Source organism: Astatotilapia calliptera, chromosome 11 (genome assembly GCF_964374335.1).
Source record: "Astatotilapia calliptera chromosome 11, fAstCal68.1, whole genome shotgun sequence".
NCBI lineage: Eukaryota > Metazoa > Chordata > Actinopteri > Cichliformes > Cichlidae > Astatotilapia > Astatotilapia calliptera.
The window spans coordinates 23,806,706-23,826,480 of NC_137432.1; the positions used below are offsets into that span (position 1 = coordinate 23,806,706).

Sequence of the window (19,775 nt, forward strand, 5' to 3'; positions counted from 1 at the left end):
AGGAAATTAATGCATTTTAACAGTGGACAGGGATGCCAGGAAATGAAATACAACACGCTGCTGTGTACAACAAAAGCAACAAAAGGTTTTTAATAACAGGATGTCGTTAACAAACATTTACCTAGAGAAAGCACTGCGTCCCAATGCTTTGCAGAGGCTTTAATATGACCTTTATAACAAACTAAATCTTCACAGAGGAAATGCTGAAATGTATTGCACTTTCAACACTGTTACAAATCAGGGAACGTTACAGCCGGCGCAAAAACAAACCCCCCCCACAAATAATAACCTCAAGACCATACAGTGCGAACTAACAGTGAGGGAATGGCAATAACTCAATAACATCATGTATTAACTTTCTGCTGAAGTGCACTGAGGAGATCAAACAGTTTTACATTAATGTTACAGAAATGTTTGTATCACAAAAAATGAAAATATGGCCTCTCTAAAACATCATCGCTGCCTTAAAGAGAATTAACAGTTGAGACATGCTCAGGGTGTTCCCCACCTCTTGCAGTCAGCTGAGATTGGCTCCTGAATTTATTTTAGGAGCTTTATTGACAATATCCCCCAATCCTAGCTGTGCTGTTTTCAATGACAAACACTGGCAGCTTATAGAAAATTGTAAGTCTTCACATTAAATGTTTGGTCCCTACCCAGAATGTTACACGATGGCAGTACAGACATTTTGGCAGTGAACGGACTATTGTTATCATTTACATGGCACACCTTTCCCTGGATACAACAGCATGCAGTGGAGATGCTCCTGATATGATCTAAACTGCTTACATCTATAAGCAGAACAGTGAGGGGAACTAATGCAAAAAAGATAAAAGAAAAAAAAAGGAATTTAGAGGATTAAAATTTAGGACACAGTAATGTTTGGCATACAAAAATAACAGAACATACAGTGTGTGCATGTGTGTATATAACATATATATACACATATAACATATTACCTAAAACAGTTAATGAGGTCCTAATTTAATTAGGCAGGAATACAAAAGGTCAATTCTTATCAAACAGACCAAAATAGCTGAACTAATGACACACTCATTAGGTTATCTCCATCATAAAACTAGTCATTCATCATTCTAATATAGGCTGTAGCCAGGATCTCAACATGACATGCACCTCGTTTGATTAGAAATACAATTCAAGACTGCTTATACCTCATGAAATACTATCAAGACCACCATACAGGTGACAGGAGTGGATTACTAGTGCAGCAGGTAATGGTAAGAATCTTTCAGATGTGAATACAAGCACTGAAATCTGGGTGTTTGCTCCTTTTAGTGCCCTTAACTTAAAAAAACCCCATGCACCACTGGTATTATCCATCACTTCCAGGTGAGGAAACGGCCGTCTTTTTTTCTTTTTCTTTTTAAAACCACACATTTTCAACATTTTACTTGAAAGATAATTGCAGTAACACACTTATAACAACAACATATGGATACTAAGGGGACTGAAACCACTCCCATGTCTTACAGACACAGTTAGTAAGTATGAATATTTACCTACGTTAGTTTTGCTACATACAGAAACAGATTTAGTCAATCATCTGTGTCCGAGGTACTCGTTGCTCTTATAGTAATAGGTTTAACTGCAAGAGGTAAAGGTAACCTTGTAAGCATTTCACGTTTAGATCTGGAATCGTAGATGGATGCATCTATGCTCAGTATCTTGTCAACGTGTGGACTGGAGGAGCTGGAGATCGAGTCTCCAGACATTTCTAATACTAGACGACCTACTTTACACCTGGCCCAGCCAGGGTCGTGGACTCATAGATGGTGGTTGTGTAAGTGAGGAGTGCAAGGAGTCCACCCAGAATCTACCTCTACCACTACTGCAATCCTATACACCTGTTGGTACAATATTTTGAAGAACAAGAAAAACAAAGGATGTATGGTACAAATTGTGGTTTGGTTGCATCAGAAAGGCAACCCGGTATAAAAAAAACAAAACACCAATCAGACACCTGCTGTGGTGACCTCTCACGAATAAGGGAGTAGCCAAAAGTAGCTTTCCTTATATGATACTACTACTGGGATCCTGCACTTTCAAAGTCGAGTTCTACGCCAGCAAAAAGGGTTTCTCAGATTGATTTCATGTCAAAAAATAATGTTGAAACTGCTAACAGGCTTTATCAAAAGAGAAACAGAAGGAGTTTGTGAAGTTTAGGCGTTTGTATCCACGTGTGAAAGATTCCTCAGTAATGTTACGATATCTGCTGCACTGTAACCGTTTACAGACCAGCTGCCACTCACACTCTAAAAGCCTTCACAGCGCTCGAGGATTCCTCTTCCGCTGTTCACAGCATTTGTATGAATATGTTTATATGAAATGTACTTTTATTTTTGTTTTTTAACTAAACAAGATTTGAACTTTTCTCTTGGACCTGTGTGAGCTTTCTTGTTAGGAAGATAAGTGTTGGTGAAACCAGCGTTTGAAATTCTGCTCTTGCAGCAACCTCCTCCTCCTCTCCCAAAAATGATCTAACCAGTTTTTATTTCCTTGCACCTCCTTTCAGTCTGTTTTTTCTCCACTTTTGTTTTTATCATTATCTATCTTCTCGCCCTCTCTTTTCTCTTCTTTGTCCCCTCTCCTCCCTTCCTTCTTCCCTCCCTTTAAGACCCTGCCCACTAGTATACAGCAAACAGCAATGACATGCATGATGAAGTAGATCGACATCCAGTAGTTGATGGTGTCAGTGGCGTTCAGCAACACGAAGCCCATGCACATGTAGTCGTAGGCCCTCATTTTCAAGAACCAGTGAACCCAGTCGAAGATGTTCTGCCCACGTGGACCCAGTTTAGCTCGGACAGAAGCCTCCATGGCAGACTCTGCTGCGATGCAAAGGGGGATGGTGAGGAAAGAGAGGTAGTAGCCAGGGTGCAGTCCGTGCCAGTAAGCACTGATGAACATGGTCCAGCCAGCCCTGAGAGGTACAGACACAGGAGAGAGGCACACCAAACACGAGGTGAGTTTCTGTCCTCAGTTGTTAGAGGTGTTAAGATCGTGAGGCGGGATAAGGGTGGTTTAAGTGCAAAAAAGGAAGAATTGTAAAAGGTTTGACCCACACATTTACATAAATGGGATATTTAAAGTCTGCGGTAAGTGTATTTGTAAGAAAACAAAACACAAACCTGCTTTTTTTTTTTTTACCCACATTATTAATATGCATCAGAATATTCATGATTCTGTGTGCTATAAACTTCCACAAAAACATGTGAGCTGCGTCGTGGCACTGGCTGACATGTTCTTTTATCACAATGAACACTGTGTACTCTCTTTGTAGCAGGCAGTGTAGTTTATTTTTGACACACACACACACACACACACACACACACACACACACACACACACACACACACACACACACACACACACACACACACACACACACACACACACACACACACACACACACACACACACACACACACACACACACACACCTGGAGAACAGAACGCTTTGCTGGGAAGAGGCTATTTAAATAAATAAATAAATAAAAAGAATCCACTACTGAGTGAGTCATGTTTGCTACAAACTGAAGTGTCAAGCTTTTCTTTTCTGTTATGTCTCATCATTGTGCAAATGAGACACATTTTTTTAAAAATGTGCATGTGCGGCAGCGACAGAGACACTTGGAAACATAAGCCAGTTAAGAAAGAAGATAGTAAGAGAAAAGATGGGACATTTGTTATTAATAATAAAATGGGGGGGGGAGACACTCAATCATCTTTTGGACGACGTTTAGCTTTCATATTTTCATGCATGTACGTGATGTCATAACATTTATGATTTCCAGACAAAGTTGCATCAACTTTTCACCAACATCTTGTTTTGATGATAAGAGACTCAGACTCACTCCCATGAGTGGAAATGAAGCCTCATGCTCCCTTAAACACTCTTTCACATTTGAGCCTGATCGGGTCACCTGACCTCATTGTTTCTGGCCACCTAATGTTGCTGAGCCTAGATCTGGCTTACTGAAGCAACCCCAGATCATAACACTGCCCTCACGGGGTTGCACAGTACATAATAGGCATGATAGGTGCATCGCTTCATTCACCTCACCCCGATGCTTTCATCACTCTGGAGCAGGTTAAATCTGCACTTGGACCACATGATCTTTTTCCATCGCCCCAGAATCCAATCTTGGATGCTCCTTACTAAACATTTCCTTCCCAATTAGCCTCACTCATAAATGAAAAGAGGAAAAAAAAAGTGTTTTTTTTTATTCTTTCCTCCATAAAGACAACATTTGACAGTCTCCCTAGCACACTTATTGACAGGTTTTGACACCTCAGTACATATAAATAAACATGTGTTTTGGCACCAGTTAAAACTGGTTCTGGGATTTTACTAATCTGTACACCCAGCTATTTTTTTATATAAGCATGTCTGAAATATGACCTATGACTCAGTTGAGCTTTGAGGGTTACCCCTAGTCAGTTTTCAGTGGGTAAAGCTTTTGGGTAAAAAGTTTAAGTGGTTTCTGACCACATTTCCTCTTTGAGGAAGATGAGACACCACTTTCCTTCCAGGTTTCACTAATGCGTTGGACAGTTTTTAATAGTTTCAGTAATCTCCTTAGTAGTTTTCTTTGCTTGATGCCGGCCAATAATTTGACACCTCTGTAAATGAATAATATCATTTACACAGCATGAGATATGTCTTCTGATGTGGTTGTTTTAAAAAAAAAAAAAAAAAAGAGAGAGAGAGAGAGAAGCTACTCATGTCGTCAGTTAGGTTTCAATACCCTGAAGCAGTTATTCAGTGCATGGCTGTTACTTATTTGCTTATTTAAATCCAGGTAGTTACGTTTTTCCCCACGTACTGAGTTTGGAATTTTACTGTTGCCTTGTAATGTTTATTAGCCAACAACAGCACTGCATTTAGGACTTATTACTTCTGTATAAGATATGAAGCTTCACTGGCATCCCTGCTGAATATAAACAGAATATTAAAGAAGACTGCTGCCACCTCTCACATGTACCTCCTAACATTAGAACTTATTGCACAGGTCCCATATACACCACACAGGGATCTCTTACTGTAGAATAAGTAGAACCTGCTTCATATACCTGAGTGTGTAGGCTTTGAAGGGGGCGTTGGGGTAGATGTAGTGATGCAGCCACCACTGCACTGTCATATTCCAGTAACGCATGCCATGTCGGACCTTCACACAGAAGTCAGTGTTGTAACAGTCGATGTTCTGGATGGTTTTGAAGTCATATTTCTCCTCCGTGGTGGGATCAGGACTGGAGAGAAGGAAAAGAAACCAGCATTTAACACCAAAAATATGAAACCCCTACACTTTTAGAATATTCGTTTATGTACACAGATGCATCCTCTTTTTATATGCTTGCTATTCCTGTGATTATGTACCTGTAGTCGACAGTAGGTCCTCCTCCAGGTTTAGAAAGAGCCTTTTCTGGATAGCAGCCCAGGCCAGCACTGATACAGCCAGCCTCAGCGCCGCACCACGCTGAATAGAAACGCATTCTAAATACGAAGAATATTGCTACCATGTAGAACATCCTGAGGATGAAAGCAAAGACAGAGTGTATCATGCACCTTTGTCCTAAGAAACAAATAAGATGTGACAAATCTATTCAGTGCCCTTTACTGAAGAGTTAATTACGTTTTGATATATATACAGTTACTTTATTAAGTACACCTGTTCAGCTGCTTGTTAATATCAAATCAGACAATCACACGGTGGCAACTCATTGCATTTAAACCCGTAGACATGATCAAGACGACCTGCTCAAGTTCAAACAGAGCATCAGAATGAGGAAGAACAGTGGTCCAAGTGACTCTTGGACAAACTTCACAAACTTCTGATCTGTTGGCATTTTCTCCACACACCCTTCTCCAGAGTTTACAGAGAATGGTCTGAAGAAGAGAAAATATCAAGCAAGCATCAGTTCTCTGTGTGAAAATGGCCAATTCAATTTGAGCTGATAGGAAGTCAACAGTAACTCAAATAACCATTGTTACAAGCAAGGTATGCACAAGGGCATCGCTAAACACACAACACATTTAACTTCGAAGCAGATGGGCTACAGCAGTGGAAGACCACACTGGGTGCCACTGGTTTCAGACTGGCAGGGGTGGTGTAATGGCGTGGCACACGTTGGGCCCTTTAGTACCAACAGAGCATCATTTAAAAATCACCGTCTACCAGAGTATTGTTCCTGACCATGTGTATCCCTTCATGACAACAGTGTACCCATTTTCTGATGGCTGCTTCCACCACGTCAAAAAGCTAAAATCAACTGAAACTGGTGTCTTGAACATGACGACTTCACGATACACTGTAGATGTACCTAATAAAGTGGCAACTGAGTATAAATGTTATTTTTGAGTAAAATCATTCTAATGAATTCTTCTAATAGAATTTTTTAAAAATTGCTTTGTTTACAGTTGTCTTACTTTAGTCTACTTTTAATCACTGATAAAAAAAAACTTAAACAAGTCTCCAGTGATAATATGACAAAATATAATTAATCTATAACTCCTATTAATTTCCAAAAGCGTATTGCTGTTGTGCTGATTCTTTGTCACAATACCTATAGAAAACGTTTTGATCCAAGAAGTCCTCGGTACGAACGTAGGCCAGCGGAAAGACAGAGTTGACAGCCAGGAACAGAGCGCCATAGACAGGAACCGGCTTCAAGCGCTGCAGGCATGGCGTCAAACCGGGGAGGGCCAGCGGGCTCGGCTGCCTCACCCAGTCAATGTATGTTTGGAAGCGGAAGAAAGGGCCTTTAAGGACATGAAGAGATGAGACAGAGGGATAAATGCAGGATTGAGAAGACAGTGACAGACAAAAATTGGGCAATCAGGATGATGCAAGGTATAGAGAGGAACATTAGAGGGCAGTGTGGTTCAAAAAAAAAAAACAACACAGGGTGCAGTTGAGTAGGAAAAGGAAGTGAGAGAACAAAAATAGAGTAGAGATTTATGAAAACTGTTAGAAATAGAAATAATACTAAAAAAAAAGCATGGACTCACAATATTGGACAAGTAGCAGAAAGCGAGACAAAGAGAGACAACAGTTAAAATTCATGCAAAAGCAAATGAACACCAACACTTAATTACAATTTACAGCTAAAAACAGTTCATGTAAGATCAGAATTTCCTTTTTTCTGAACATTTAAGACAAGTTATTTACCCGTCATTATACCGACATAACAGTAACTATATGACAAAATGTCGTAGATGGAAGGCTCCTGCGACAGACCGCCAACGACGGGGGACTTTGCAAAGGAGCTCACGTCTTTCTTCTTCTCCACGTGGAAGCTGCGCACCTCATTGGCCAGACTCACCATCTACATAAACAGTAAGATAAGGATGCATGAATTTGAAATACACTGCAGTATAATTTTAAACTGATTTCTCCACTTGAGTGTTTTTAACTTTCCATACCTTGAGCGTGAGAAGTAGCTGGACGGCGTTGGCGAAAGGTGTTGGTGATGGCAGACCAAACTTAGTGACCAGGCGGAAGAAGAGGAGGTAGAGAAAGGTCCAGCTGAGGCTCAGCGCTGGGGCGTGCCTTGTAAACAGACATATATAGTTAGGAGTGAGACTACATGTACATGGAGTCCTGTTGCATGCTGTGATCTTCACTTTCTGGCTGAAATTAAAGCTTACAGGTTTTTATTTCTATTTATTTTTTTAACTATTTCTACACTCTAGATCAGCTGCTATATTTGAGAAATTTACAGGTGAATTCACAGACAACAGTTTGTGTGATACAAAGTAAAATAAGTCTGAAATGCATGGATGTTCGTTCCTCACCTCCAACTGCTCTTGATAATAATCCATGTTCCGATCACGGTCACCAGGGAGTGGAGTGTGTGGATGTGGCAGGTGGCGATAGTGATGGACAGGCCGAGAAGAAGAGCTGCACCCTGCTTCACAGGTGGACCTGAAGTGACAGAAAAATTGCAGAGTGGAAGCCACCTACAAGTGTCTACCGTGGGGCAGGAAAAGTGCCTGACACAGCAGGAAAAATATAATGTTATATAAGTCTGTTGATTCCCACCCACTGCTGTCAGCCCCCGTTGATAAAAGGTGGAGAAATGTAATTTTTTTTATGCAAATTGAAAATAAAAATAAAATCATCAGTTAATTAGTGAAAACCTTTAAAGAGAAAGCCATGCAAAATATAAACATGAGCATTTTTTGTGATTTCCATGTGTTTATCCTGAATATGTGGTCGTCCTTTCACATATTCAAGCTAAGGTAAAGATTGCCTTTGGGGCAAACATCATTTATTGATTCCAGGAGACGTGAAAGTCCCTTCACTTTATTATTCAACTTATACTGATTGATCAATATCCTTGCTGATAAACGGTCTACAAATTTAACTGATCACACACCAGCAGTGTAAAGCAGACTCTGCAGCAGAATACAACCAAAAATAAAATCATTAAAATGTTTTCTGCAGAACCAGCTGAATGCATACGATTTCCTGTTACAAAGTGTCACACACTTCTGTGCTGCTGTAACTTCAGTGCTGTTTGTTAACATGGACTTTTGGTGTGACTTTGAATCCAGTCTTCAAAGGACTGACTCCCCCCCCACTAACTGTTGTTATGTTGTTTTGTTTCCAATGAATTGCACAATGTGCATCACTGAAGATTTTTAGCTTCATGATTTTATTCATCAAGATCCGATGTGCCAGTATTTTTTCCCCGAGCACTTACAGAGCACTGAAAATCAACATAATTCGTCCCGTTTTAACCCTTTACTAACCAAGTATCGTGTATGCAATCTGGACTTATTTGAATAATCACAACTCTCAAAATAAGACTTTTTTTCCCCTTTTGCATTTAAATAGTAAATTATGGTTGTGTCAGTTTTTCATCTCATAGTATAACAATCACCAGCAAACAGCATTAGATAAAAATAAATATATAAATTATGTATGAATGTGTTCATAATTTGATCGAAATACTCACTGAGGTACCGGAAGAGGAATCCAACAGGGATGGAAGCAGCAAGGACTCCCAGGTACACCAGCTCATCAGGAGACATTGCTCTGCTGACACACACACACACACACACACACACACACACACACACACACACACACACACACACACACACACACACACACACACACACACACTTTTATAATGCAACCCACATGCAAAGTAAAGCATGAGAGAAACACTCCATGCAAATACTCAGAAATAAAGTTTGTGTGCTGAGAGTGAGGGATATTTCTAAGGGCCGCCACAGTGCAGTGAATTACACAAACAGACCACTGAGGCCAGAGTGGCTAGCAACAGGAAGTCTAAACAAGTGTTGTTTAGCTGTAGATGCAGGTGTAGGAAAGGAGCCTAAAGTACACAAGAAATACTACAACCTCCTCTAAACACCATTTGAAGGACAGATTTATTTTCTGCATTTTAGTAACAACAAATCACTTGTGCTTGTGTAAAATTATCTCGCCAGCAATTATTAGGTTTGCTGAATTTGAACTTCAGCGGTTGTGGTGCCATATGCACTGGTATACTTTGCGTCAGCTCAAAATGTAATCCTAACAGCCCTTCTAGTCTCCCATAGTTTATATCGAAATTCAGCACAGTAATAGTTTATCCATTTGAATAAAAATGAATAGTTACAAACATTGAGCCCACACTTATCCAGCCTGAATGCCTGAATCTTTATATCAGAATCAGAATCAGAATCAGAATACTTTATTGATCCCTGGGGGAAATTATTTTTTGTTACAGTGCTCCATTTTAAACCAACATTAAGACAAGACAGACAATACGCTAACTAAGAATAGTACAATATATACATATATATACATACATACATACATACATAAGTCACTTATAAATAAATATTTGGAAAAGAAACATGTGTAGTTGTAGCAGCAAACAGTGTGTTAAGTGGATGTGTTGTACAGGGAGATGGCCACAGGCAGGAATGATTTCCTGTGTCGTTCAGTGGTGCTTTTCGGTAATCTCAGTCTCTCACTGAACGAGCTCCTGTGACTGACCAACATGTCATGGAGTGGGTGGGAGGTGTTATCCAACATTGTCTTTATCTTGGACAGCATCCGCCTCTCCGACACCACCTTGAGGGAGTCCAGCTCCATCCCCACAACATTGCTGGCCTTACGGATCAGTTTATTAAGTCTGTTGGCATCTGCGACCCTCAGCCTGCTCCCCCAGCATGCAACAGCATAGAGGATCGCACTGGCCACCACAGACTCATAGAAAATCCTCAGCATTTTCTGGCAGATGTTGAAGGACCTCAGTCGCCTCAAAAAATAGAGACGACTCTGGCCCTTCCTGTAAAGTGCTGTGGTGTTTTTAGCCCAGTCCAGTTTATTGTCAATGTGTACTCCAAGGTATTTATAGTCCTCCACAATGTCAACACTGACCCCCTGGATTGAAACAGGGGTCAAGTGTTTCCTGGTCTTCCTGAAGTCCACGATCAGTTCCTTGGTCTTTGCCACGTTGAGCTGCAGATGATTCTGCTCACACCACGTGACAAAGGAGTCGACCACAGCCCGGTACTCTGTCTCATCATCCCTGCTGATGCATCCAACCACCGCAGAGTCATCAGAAAACTTCTGAAGATGGCATGTCTCTGTGCAGTGGCTGAAGTCTGTGGTGTAGAGGGTGAAGAGGAAGGGGGAGAGGACAGTCCCCTGTGGTGCCCCTGTGTTGCTGATCACCTTGTCAGACACACACTGTGGGAGACGTACATATTGTGGTCTTCCTGTCAGGTAATCAACAATCCAGGACACCAGAGAAGCATCCACCTGCATCGCTGCTAACTTATCACCCAGGAGGGTCGGCCTGATGGTGTTGAAAGCACTGGAAAAGTCAAAAAACATGACCCTCACAGTGCTCGCCGGCTGGTCCAGATGGGTGTAGACACGATTGAGCAGGTAGATGATGGCGTCCTCTGTTCCGAGACGAGGCTGATAAGCGAACTGAAGGGGATCCAGATGTGGTCTTACTATGGGTCGCAGCTGGTCCAGGATGAGCCTTTCCAGGGTCTTCATGATGTGGGAGGTCAGTGCCACGGGCCTGTAATCCTGGGGGCCACTGGGACGAGGCGTCTTTGGTACAGGGACGAGGCATGATGTCTTCCACATCACCGGGACCCTCTGCAGACTCAGACTCAGCATAAACAGTTTATGAAAGACTCCACACAGCTGGGGGGCACAGGCCTTGAGGACAAGGGGACTCACTCCGTCTGGTCCAGCAGACTTGCCTGAGTGAAGTCTCCTCATTTGCATCTCAACCTGGTATTGAGTGAAGGTGATGGGTGGGGGAGGGGTGTCAGGAATCTCACAGGAGGCAACATGTGAAGAGAGAGGCTGGCACAGTGGTGTGGCTCTGGATTCCAGGCTGACTGCAGGTGAGGTTGTGGGGGTGGGAGCAGACACTGTGGTGTCGAATCTATTGAAAAACAGATTCAACTCGTCGGCTCTATTCTCACCTCCCTCAGCTCCCCTGCTGTTGGTTGGCCTGAATCCAGTGATGGTCTTCATGCCCCTCCACACCTCTCTCATGCTGTTCTGCTGGAGTTTCCACTCCAGCTTCCTCCTGTAATTGTCCTTAGCCTCTCTGATCTTGTCCTTTAGTAACACCTGGACCTTCCTCACCTCCTCTTTGTTGCCCCCTCTGAAAGCCCTCTTCTTGTTGTTGAGGAGGGCTTTGATGTCCTTAGTCACCCACGGCTTGTTATTTGGGTAACAATGAACAGTCTGAGCTGGAACAATGGAGTCGGTGCAGAAAGTTATGTAGTCTGTGATACACTCAGTAAGCCCATTGATGTCCTCGGCGTGAGGCTCACAGGGTCACCTCGAAACAGCCCTGTAGTTCCGCTATTGCCTCCTCTGACCACCTCCTAACAGTCCTGGTGGTCACAGGTTCCCTCCTCACAATTGGCACATAGCGGGGGGTGAGGTGAATCAGGTTATGATCTGACCTACCAAGTGGGGGGAGGGAGGAGGAGCTGTATGCATCCTTGACGTTAGCATACAGTAAGTCTAAAGTTTTCTCTCCCCTGGTGGGACAGTCCACATATTGTTTGAATATCCCAGCTTTTTCATTTTTTATATACTTTTTATATTCTCCACAAATGTGCTGCACAGGAACACACTAGGGTCTAAAATAATAATAACGATAAAAAGCCATTTTAACATCATCTGTACACATCCGCGAACCCTTGTGAGAACACAGAGTCGTCTGTAACACCCCTCACATGGTTAGAAAAAACCAAAGAAAATCTGCTCTACGTGAAGGAGAAATTATCCATGTTAAGGTAACTTCCGGTGACAAGACAAGAAGAGCCCCTTGTGCAAGAGCACACTTCTCTTTTTATTAGTGTGGAAACCACTGTCGATTATATTCCGGGGTTAAAACGTGGCTGCTGTCAGTTACCATCAGTATGCACACCTTCAACAAGATAGGTGCAGTGTTGTAGTGAGTAGTAACAGCACTGTGTGTGCGGTGCTGCTTGACTGAATAAACTGGGTTAAAAACACAAGATTACGCATAAAACCCACGTAACAGGAGTTTAAGCCACGGCTCCACAACCGTTAACAGGCAGGAAGGAGACAGAAAGCAAAACTATCAGTCCACATTAATGTTTCATATTGGATTGAACACCGTTAGAGCAGTAGACACTGTTACTTACATTTATACAGCGGGATACCTGTCCGTTTGAAGACTGGTAACACACCTAACTAGCCATTCACACTTTAACACCGGATCAGTTTTCACTTCCTGGTTGACGAGCGATGCGTCAGAGATAGATTATACCATTTTTTTAAAATTTTATTTTAAATTATATTATTTTATTAGCGACAGAAATGAAAATGGAAGAAGACGGGGAATAAACAGCCTCGACTGGGGACTCGAACCTGCACCTTTACAGTCAGCCTTTTCAACAACTGAGCTAAACAAGCGCTCGGATTGTACCATTATCACTTTAACGGCAGGGGTGCGGATTGGATGTCAGTCTAAAACGATTCATTTCCATATTATCTGCATTTAACGCTGTGGCTCACTGTATTTTACTGAAAACTGTCGAGCAATGGACGTGAACCTTGAAATGCATATTTTTATACCCCAGTTAATGGTTGTCATTTCCAAATTGTCCAAATAGACTTTGAAACATTAAAAGAAGCTTTAGAGTATTTTTTTTTTCAGAAATTAAAAGTACAGTAATTACAGTATGCAGTGTAGTACGGTGTGTGCGATATTGAAAATAAAAACAAACCCACAGCTTTGTGTCATTCAGTTACAATAACTCATACTGCGTACTAGCTAGCATGACGGAGTTTCTATACAGCTGGGTAGGTGCTATGAAGTTACTGATAGTGAACTTTTATTTTATTCACAAGGTTAGTTAGTAGAGAAAAACGGAATCGTCTCGTATTCAGAGAAAATATTACTCAATATTTGGTATTGAGCTGAATATGAATACAGTTTGTCCCGGACTTCAGCTACAATGAAAAAGACACAAAGCTGGAGTTTTTCTGTGTCTTTACGGTGCACAGCTGCCTCTTCTTCTCTCATTCTCTCTCCCTCCCTCTCCTGTTGCTACTTCAATCATGAAACTGATCAATGATCAGCTGATCGGCTTTTCTCTCTCGTTTGTTTATCACCCACTTTGCGCCAGAAAGAAGAAACCAGCGGATGTCGCGTTAAACAACAGCATCACGTTTAAGCTTGATCAGCTGTTGTTAGAATGTATTTAATATTATTTTCTTACGGTGGCCCCTAGAGACAAAGCACGTACAAACTCCAAAACACATGCAAATTCCAAAACACTTGCAAAATCCAAAACACGTACAAATTCCAAAACACTTGCAAAATCCAAAACACGTACAAATTCCAAAACACTTGCAAAATCCAAAACACGTACAAATTCCAAAACACTTGCAAACTCAAAAACACATGCAAATTCCAAAACACAACGGAAGTGCTCCAGGACGCTAGGGGCAGTGTTGAGCTTTTGTTACCTAGTAACTACACAAGCCAGGAAGTACCAATGACCGGATTTGGGGTTTGCAGCCTTAAAGGCCGCATTTTAAGGCCGATTACGTCACAGCGACAAGAGAAGGCTTTCCCAATTCAAAGGCTGCTCGAAATGCGGCCCTCAAATGCGTCCATAATTTCCCTGAATTTTAAGGATGGGTCGGTGTAGCCTTCATGGCCCAACATATCCCAGACTTCATAGTGCGGTGGTGGTGTGGATAATTTTGCCGAAAAAAAACGGTGGAAGCGGAGCGGAGGAAGTGTAAACTTTCAGAAGTAAGTACTGAATATTATGTCACTTATTTATGCGCAAATATTTTTTTAATGAAGAACATTAAAACATTATTGTTGGCCACATGTCGGGAAAGTTATGTGACATTAGTCATGTCTGTACTTTCAGAATTAACTTGGTTTTAAAGCCTTTACTTTAAAAAAATATATATAGTCGACCTTAATCTTACAGAGATTGTGATGATTTTGTGGATAATTAAAGTCAGTCATATATCCACAAACACAACAAGCTGAAAGTCAGTGATGCTGCTCGGTTTGCAGTCCTGAATATCACAGCACAAGCAGGATTCACTGCACTGTTAATGTTAGCTGTGTTATATTGCTGCCTCTGTTCGGTGGTGTCGAGCCAAACGGACTTTAACGTGTGTTTGAACGAGCTGAAGGTTCACTCGTTAAGCTGAAAGAAAGATGCCTTAATCACAGGAGTCACACATGTGTCCACTGTACCATCTGGGAACTCCTCTTGTTTCGTAATAACACAAACACTAAATCCTCCTTCTTTTGTGCTGTTTTGTAGCAGTGTATACACCTGAGACTGTCACCTGTCTGTCTGTCCTGCACTCTCTCTGTTTCTTTCTCTCTGATTGTGTAATAAAAATATGAACATGTGTTTATAAGTCACACTTGTGTTTGAATCCTGCAGCTTATCACACATTTGATTTCTATGTGTGACGACTGCAAGTGTCCAGAGTGAGGACAGACTGAGGGACCCACTGCTGCACATCATCTGTGAGGCTTTGCACCCCTGATGATCCACCAGGACAAACTCAACAGTGTGTGAGGAAGAGGAGGAGGAAGAGCCAGCAGCAGCTGACAGATGGAGAGAATAGACAGACTGTTCCCTGTTTGTGAAGGACTGCTAGAAAAGTTTAAAATAACTAATTGTCTGTCCTGAATCAGTCTTATTAGGTAATGTTCAAATAATTTTATCATTCCAGTGTTTTCAGTGTGGGAGAAAGTACTCAGGGCCTTCAAGTTACACACTATGAAAGCCAGCAACAAGTGTAATATTCAGAAACCTAAAGTATGTATCAGCAGCAGAATGGAGCTAAAAACAAATGTTTGTTTCAGTTCTATGAAGCTTTGAGTATTTTGGATCAGTAGCACTGCTGTGTTTGTTGCATCATATTGCTGTAATTGTTTATATGCTTTATATATTCTGAGCTAAGTTGATCTATAGTGTTACATCATATTCTGTAAGGATGTTATGTGTTTGTTTACTTTCTGCCCAGTTTGACCCATTTAGCAGAAGCCAGCCTGTTTAAGGCTCTGATATCTATTCTGTATGACTTAAAGCAGTTATGACATGGTCTGATTTTCTCACCCAATAAAGGAATATTTCATATATCAGTCTACTCTTCATTTTATCAGAAACAGTTATCACAGCTTGTACATTTTCTTTTTATAAATATATGTAAGCAATGAGCCAAATTTAGTAATGCCAGCATGAAGGAACAACATTTGTCTCTTATATATGATACACCTATATATGCACTGTCAAAGATACTTGTCTTTGAGTGAAGATTTAAGGTGATAAGACATATAAATAACTGCAACTTGAATCTGTACTGAAGCTCAGTATTTGACACAGAGTTCATGTTCACTGCTGTAATAGCTAATAATGATTAATATAATAACTAGAATATTGGCCATATTATATTTACATTACCAAAGTGATATGACTTTAGTCTCATGAACAACATCAGCTAATTCTTATTTACTAATTAATCTTGAAATGACTGTTCAGTACAGAAATGAAGCCCAAAAATCATGTTTTACTGTCCTGTGGTCTCAGCCTCAGATACTTATCAAATCACACAAAGCTCATGTAGAAACAAACAAACAAATGAACAAAATATGTTCTCCCTCATTTCTGTCAAACCAAGTTGTATGACACGTTTCCAGCGGTTAGTATCACGGTTGCTAGGCAACCTGGGAAGCGCGACGGAGACTAGACCGTCCCATACAGACAAACTTTATTTTGCAAATCGAGCTCAACACTGCCCCTAGCGTCCTGGAGCACTTCCGTTGTGTTTTGGAATTTGCATGTGTTTTTGAGTTTGCAAGTGTTTTGGAGTTTGTACGTGTTTTGGGTTTTGCAAGTGTTTTGGAGTTTGTACGTGTTTTGGAGTTTGTACGTGTTTTGGAATTTGCATGTGTTTTTTAGTTTGCAAGTGTTTTGGATTTTGTACGTGTTTTGGAATTTGCATGTGTTTTTTAGTTTGCAAGTGTTTTGGATTTTGTACGTGTTTTGGAATTTGCATGTGTTTTTTAGTTTGCAAGTGTTTTGGAATTTGCATGTGTTTTTTAGTTTGCAAGTGTTTTGGAGTTTATACGTGTTTTGGAATTTGCATGTGTTTTTTAGTTTGCAAGTGTTTTGGATTTTGCAAGTGTTTTGGAATTTGTACGTGTTTTGGAATTTGCATGTGTTTTTTAGTTTGCAAGTGTTTTGGGTTTTGCAAGTGTTTTGGAGTTTGTACGTGTTTTGGGTTTTGCAAGTGTTTTGGATTTTGCAAGTGTTTTGGAGTTTGTACGTGTTTTGGAGTTTGCGTGTGTTCTTTAGTTTGCAAGTGTTTTGGAGTTTGCATGTGTTTTGGAGTTTGTACGTGCTTTGTCTCTAGGGGCCACCGTACATCAGTCACATGATCACATTTAACCAATGATCGCCCTTGACGGCAGAACGCGCTGGTTACGAGCCGGGAACGAGCTCACAAAGAGCACGCACATTTTTTGCGGTCCGGAGCTGCAGGAGAAACACAAGTTAACTCAGAGACACAGACTTACTATATTTCTTCCATACAGACTGATGCCACAAAACCAGTAAGTAGGTGTACAGCGTACACTGTAGTGTGTAGCACCCAGGAGTATTATCTTATTACGTACACGTTGGTAAGCTGTCTTGTTGCAACTGACAAACGAGCGTGCTGTGTGTGCAACAGCGCGACAAACATTACCTGTCCTTTTATTAACTGCACAAGTAGTGCTGGTCATAGCTGCTGGCTACCTGTGTAAGGCTGTCATGGGTCTGTAGCTCTGTCACCGTTTTAGGGAACATATTTAGTTTTAAAGTATTTAGAACATATTTAGTTTTAAAGTAAGTTTCCGGGCTTTTCCTGCCTTTCTGGAGGGATTATATTTCACTAAAAAACGATCTAATATTCATGTCCACATAATAATTATTATAATTATAATATATTAAAAAACACACGCTGTATTTTAAAGAACATACATTAAGAAGCAGATTATATTAGATTTATATTTTAAATAAGACAAAAGTTGGATTTTACAGCAGTAAAATGATTGTATCTCTACAGTTTAAAAATGTAATAAGCTTTGCCCCTGCACAGAGTGGATAGTGAAACAAATGGAATCATCATAAATACATTATTTTATATTTATTACTCCCCCTCCTCTTTGCTTTATTATTGTAGCTCTAGTAATAAATAATAATGTAAGGATTCTGGATCAGCACCATGATGCCCATAGTATATACAGTATTCTGAAGAAGGTCTAAAATGTCACTTTGTGTGTGTGCATGTGTGTGTTTTATTTAGATGGATTTTTAAAAAAAATATTACTCATGATATAACATTGTCCAGACATGCCTGGTAAGGACATGAGGAGGAAACAGAGCTGTGTGAGGCTACTAAAGGCAGTGCTATAACATTTTTCTCTCATCATTTTATTGTAGATTAAGTGCTGGAGTTGTTAGGTGTGGATGATTAAATTATAGTTTATTGCAATAGCAAGTTGTGCCTTGTTCTCACATAGCAAGTGGAGAGTGATATATGAAAAGATGGGATGGAAGGAAGAAGAGAAGCAAAGAGTGATTCACAGGCAGAGCCTAAGCGCTGTCACCAATCTTTGCATTTAGTTATTATCTCATGACACTTGTTTAATCAGCTACCATCTCTCCTATGGACTTTTTAATGTCTACAGTCTCAGATCAACACAGCCCTGCCCTCCAGCACTATCCACAGCAACCCCTCAACAGCAACATTGTACCCATCAGGTAAAACATCGGCTACGTTTGCTTTGCCTTGTTGCCCATATTAGATTCTTGATGAATGTGCGTTGTTGTTATTCAGCCTGGCTCAATGTGCCCCTTTTTAGCTTTAAGCACCCGCCCCTTTAAACCTCTCTGCACGGCCCTGGCTCAGAGCACTGGGCTGTGCAGTTTGGGATCGCTGTCCCGATGTCTCTTCTTTTTCTTTTTCTTCTTCATTTCCGCAGCTCTGTCTGAATCTCCGTCAGAACTTCTACGGGATGACAGAGAACCAATCACATTGTTTAACAAAACCAAGATCTCAAGCTTTACGGCCAGCCTAAGACAGAAAAAGTGACCCATTATCAATAAAATGATGAAAATTCTTTCCGTTTTTAAGAAAATATTAATACTGATAGTGAGCTTTAACCCCATATTATTTTCAAAAAAAATCTAGCTTAAAACAAACAAACACATTTCCTTCTGTTTTCATTAAAGGATCGAGAGAAAGATGGCAATACTCACCCACTCTCACGGTGTCTGTCTTTATCCTTTGATTTCTTCTTTTTCTTACTCTTTTTGTGTTTTTTAGTGTGGCGGGCCTCAGAGCTGTCGTCCCTGTCTTTGCTGAGAGTCCTCTTGCGATTTTGAACCTCTTTGTCTGGAGAGGAAAGGCGAGCCCTTGAACTTGTTTGTTTCTGGTGCTGTAGAAGGTGAGAAATTTCCTTCCTTTGAGGAGTAATTTTCTCTCTCTTTGCCATTACTCTTATCCTTAATTGTCCAGGAGTCTTTACTATCCTGCAACCACCTCCGACTGCCACGAGACTCCTCTCGGTGGGAGTAACCATATCCCCTTCGCTCATGGTCAATGTCCTCTCTTGACCGGTAGCGGTAGTAATGGTTAGAGCACCTGTCGCGATCACGCTCCCGAGGGTGCTGGAAGGTTCGCTCCCGGTGACGATCGGCCTCCCATTCCCTGTAGTAACGTCCAGAAAGGGGGAAACAATCCCTGTACTGGCGGTGGTGACTGTCTTTGTAGTCCCGTCTGTACCGGTGACGATCATCGTCGCTTTCTCGTTCGTGACTCCTATCCCTGTAGTGTTTTTCTCTATCTCTGCCAGAGCTAGAGTACAGTCTTTTCCTGTCTCGGGAAGATCGTTTTTCATTGCAACTAGAACTAGGCTTGGGTTGATACTTGGACTGATACTGCTCCTTTAGTATTTAGTCCTTCAGTCCCTGTTGTTGCACATTTTGCGACAACACTGCCTTTTTGTCCAGCTTCTTTCTCTCTCTGGAATATGAGCATAGGCAACACAACCAAATACTTTCATATGGCTAATGTCTGGGTTTTTTTTAAGATAAGATAAGATAAGATAACCTTTATTAGTCCTACACGTGGGAAATTTGTTTTGTCACAGCAGGAAGTGGACAGTGCAAAAGTTATGAGGCAAAAATTAGA

The 19,775-nt window shown here is 41.0% G+C and overlaps 2 protein-coding genes and 1 long non-coding RNA gene across 5 annotated transcripts in view; 1 reads left to right on the top strand and 2 right to left on the bottom strand.

Annotated features, from left to right (window-relative positions):
* Positions 1 to 65: 65 nt before the first annotated feature.
* On the bottom strand, positions 66 to 12,943 carry mboat7 (membrane bound O-acyltransferase domain containing 7). Of its 2 annotated transcripts, none has more exons than XM_026184208.2 (9): positions 12,695 to 12,943; positions 8,983 to 9,062; positions 7,817 to 7,946; positions 7,445 to 7,571; positions 7,191 to 7,347; positions 6,586 to 6,781; positions 5,399 to 5,551; positions 5,095 to 5,271; positions 66 to 2,941 (listed from the first exon to the last, which is right to left on the bottom strand). In XM_026184208.2, the coding sequence occupies exons 2-9, from the start codon at positions 9,056 to 9,058 to the stop codon at positions 2,530 to 2,532; spliced, it is 1,428 nt and encodes a 475-aa protein (XP_026039993.2). In that variant the 5' UTR covers positions 9,059 to 9,062; positions 12,695 to 12,943; the 3' UTR covers positions 66 to 2,529. The 2 variants fall into 2 exon arrangements, with proteins under 2 accessions (XP_026039993.2, XP_026039992.2); XM_026184207.2 differs by having other exon boundaries at positions 8,983 to 9,065.
* A 3,975-nt stretch (positions 12,944 to 16,918) lies between these two features.
* LOC145431932 (uncharacterized) overlaps positions 16,919 to 19,775 on the top strand; it is a 45,502-nt gene continuing 42,645 nt past the window's right edge. The window contains exons 1-3 of one of the 2 annotated variants that reach the window (XR_013912256.1): positions 17,024 to 17,151; positions 18,271 to 18,343; positions 18,909 to 19,029. This is a non-coding gene — a long non-coding RNA (uncharacterized LOC145431932). Of the gene's footprint in view, positions 17,152 to 18,270; positions 18,344 to 18,908; positions 19,030 to 19,775 lie in introns of those variants that run through there. The other variant, XR_013912255.1, reaches the window with a different exon arrangement.
* Positions 18,375 to 19,482, bottom strand: LOC145431930 (uncharacterized). Its single transcript, XM_080308343.1, has 2 exons — positions 18,842 to 19,482; positions 18,375 to 18,590 (listed from the first exon to the last, which is right to left on the bottom strand). The coding sequence occupies exons 1-2, from the start codon at positions 19,480 to 19,482 to the stop codon at positions 18,488 to 18,490; spliced, it is 744 nt and encodes a 247-aa protein (XP_080164469.1). The 3' UTR covers positions 18,375 to 18,487.

Excerpts from the sequence above, each read along its gene's own strand:
- mboat7 (XM_026184208.2), bottom strand. The coding sequence starts at position 9,058 with ATGTCTCCTGATGAGCTGGTGTACCTGGGAGTCCTTGCTGCTTCCATC. Across the intron at positions 7,348-7,444 it reads AGCTACTTCTCACGCTCAAG|ATGGTGAGTCTGGCCAATGA; the intron begins GTATGGAAAGTT and ends CTGTTTATGTAG. Across the intron at positions 5,552-6,585 it reads GATCAAAACGTTTTCTATAG|GATGTTCTACATGGTAGCAA; the intron begins GTATTGTGACAA and ends TTTCATCCTCAG.
- LOC145431930 (XM_080308343.1), bottom strand. The coding sequence starts at position 19,482 with ATGAAAAACGATCTTCCCGAGACAGGAAAAGACTGTACTCTAGCTCTG. Across the intron at positions 18,591-18,841 it reads GACAGACACCGTGAGAGTGG|AAGTTCTGACGGAGATTCAG; the intron begins GTGAGTATTGCC and ends GTCATCCCGTAG.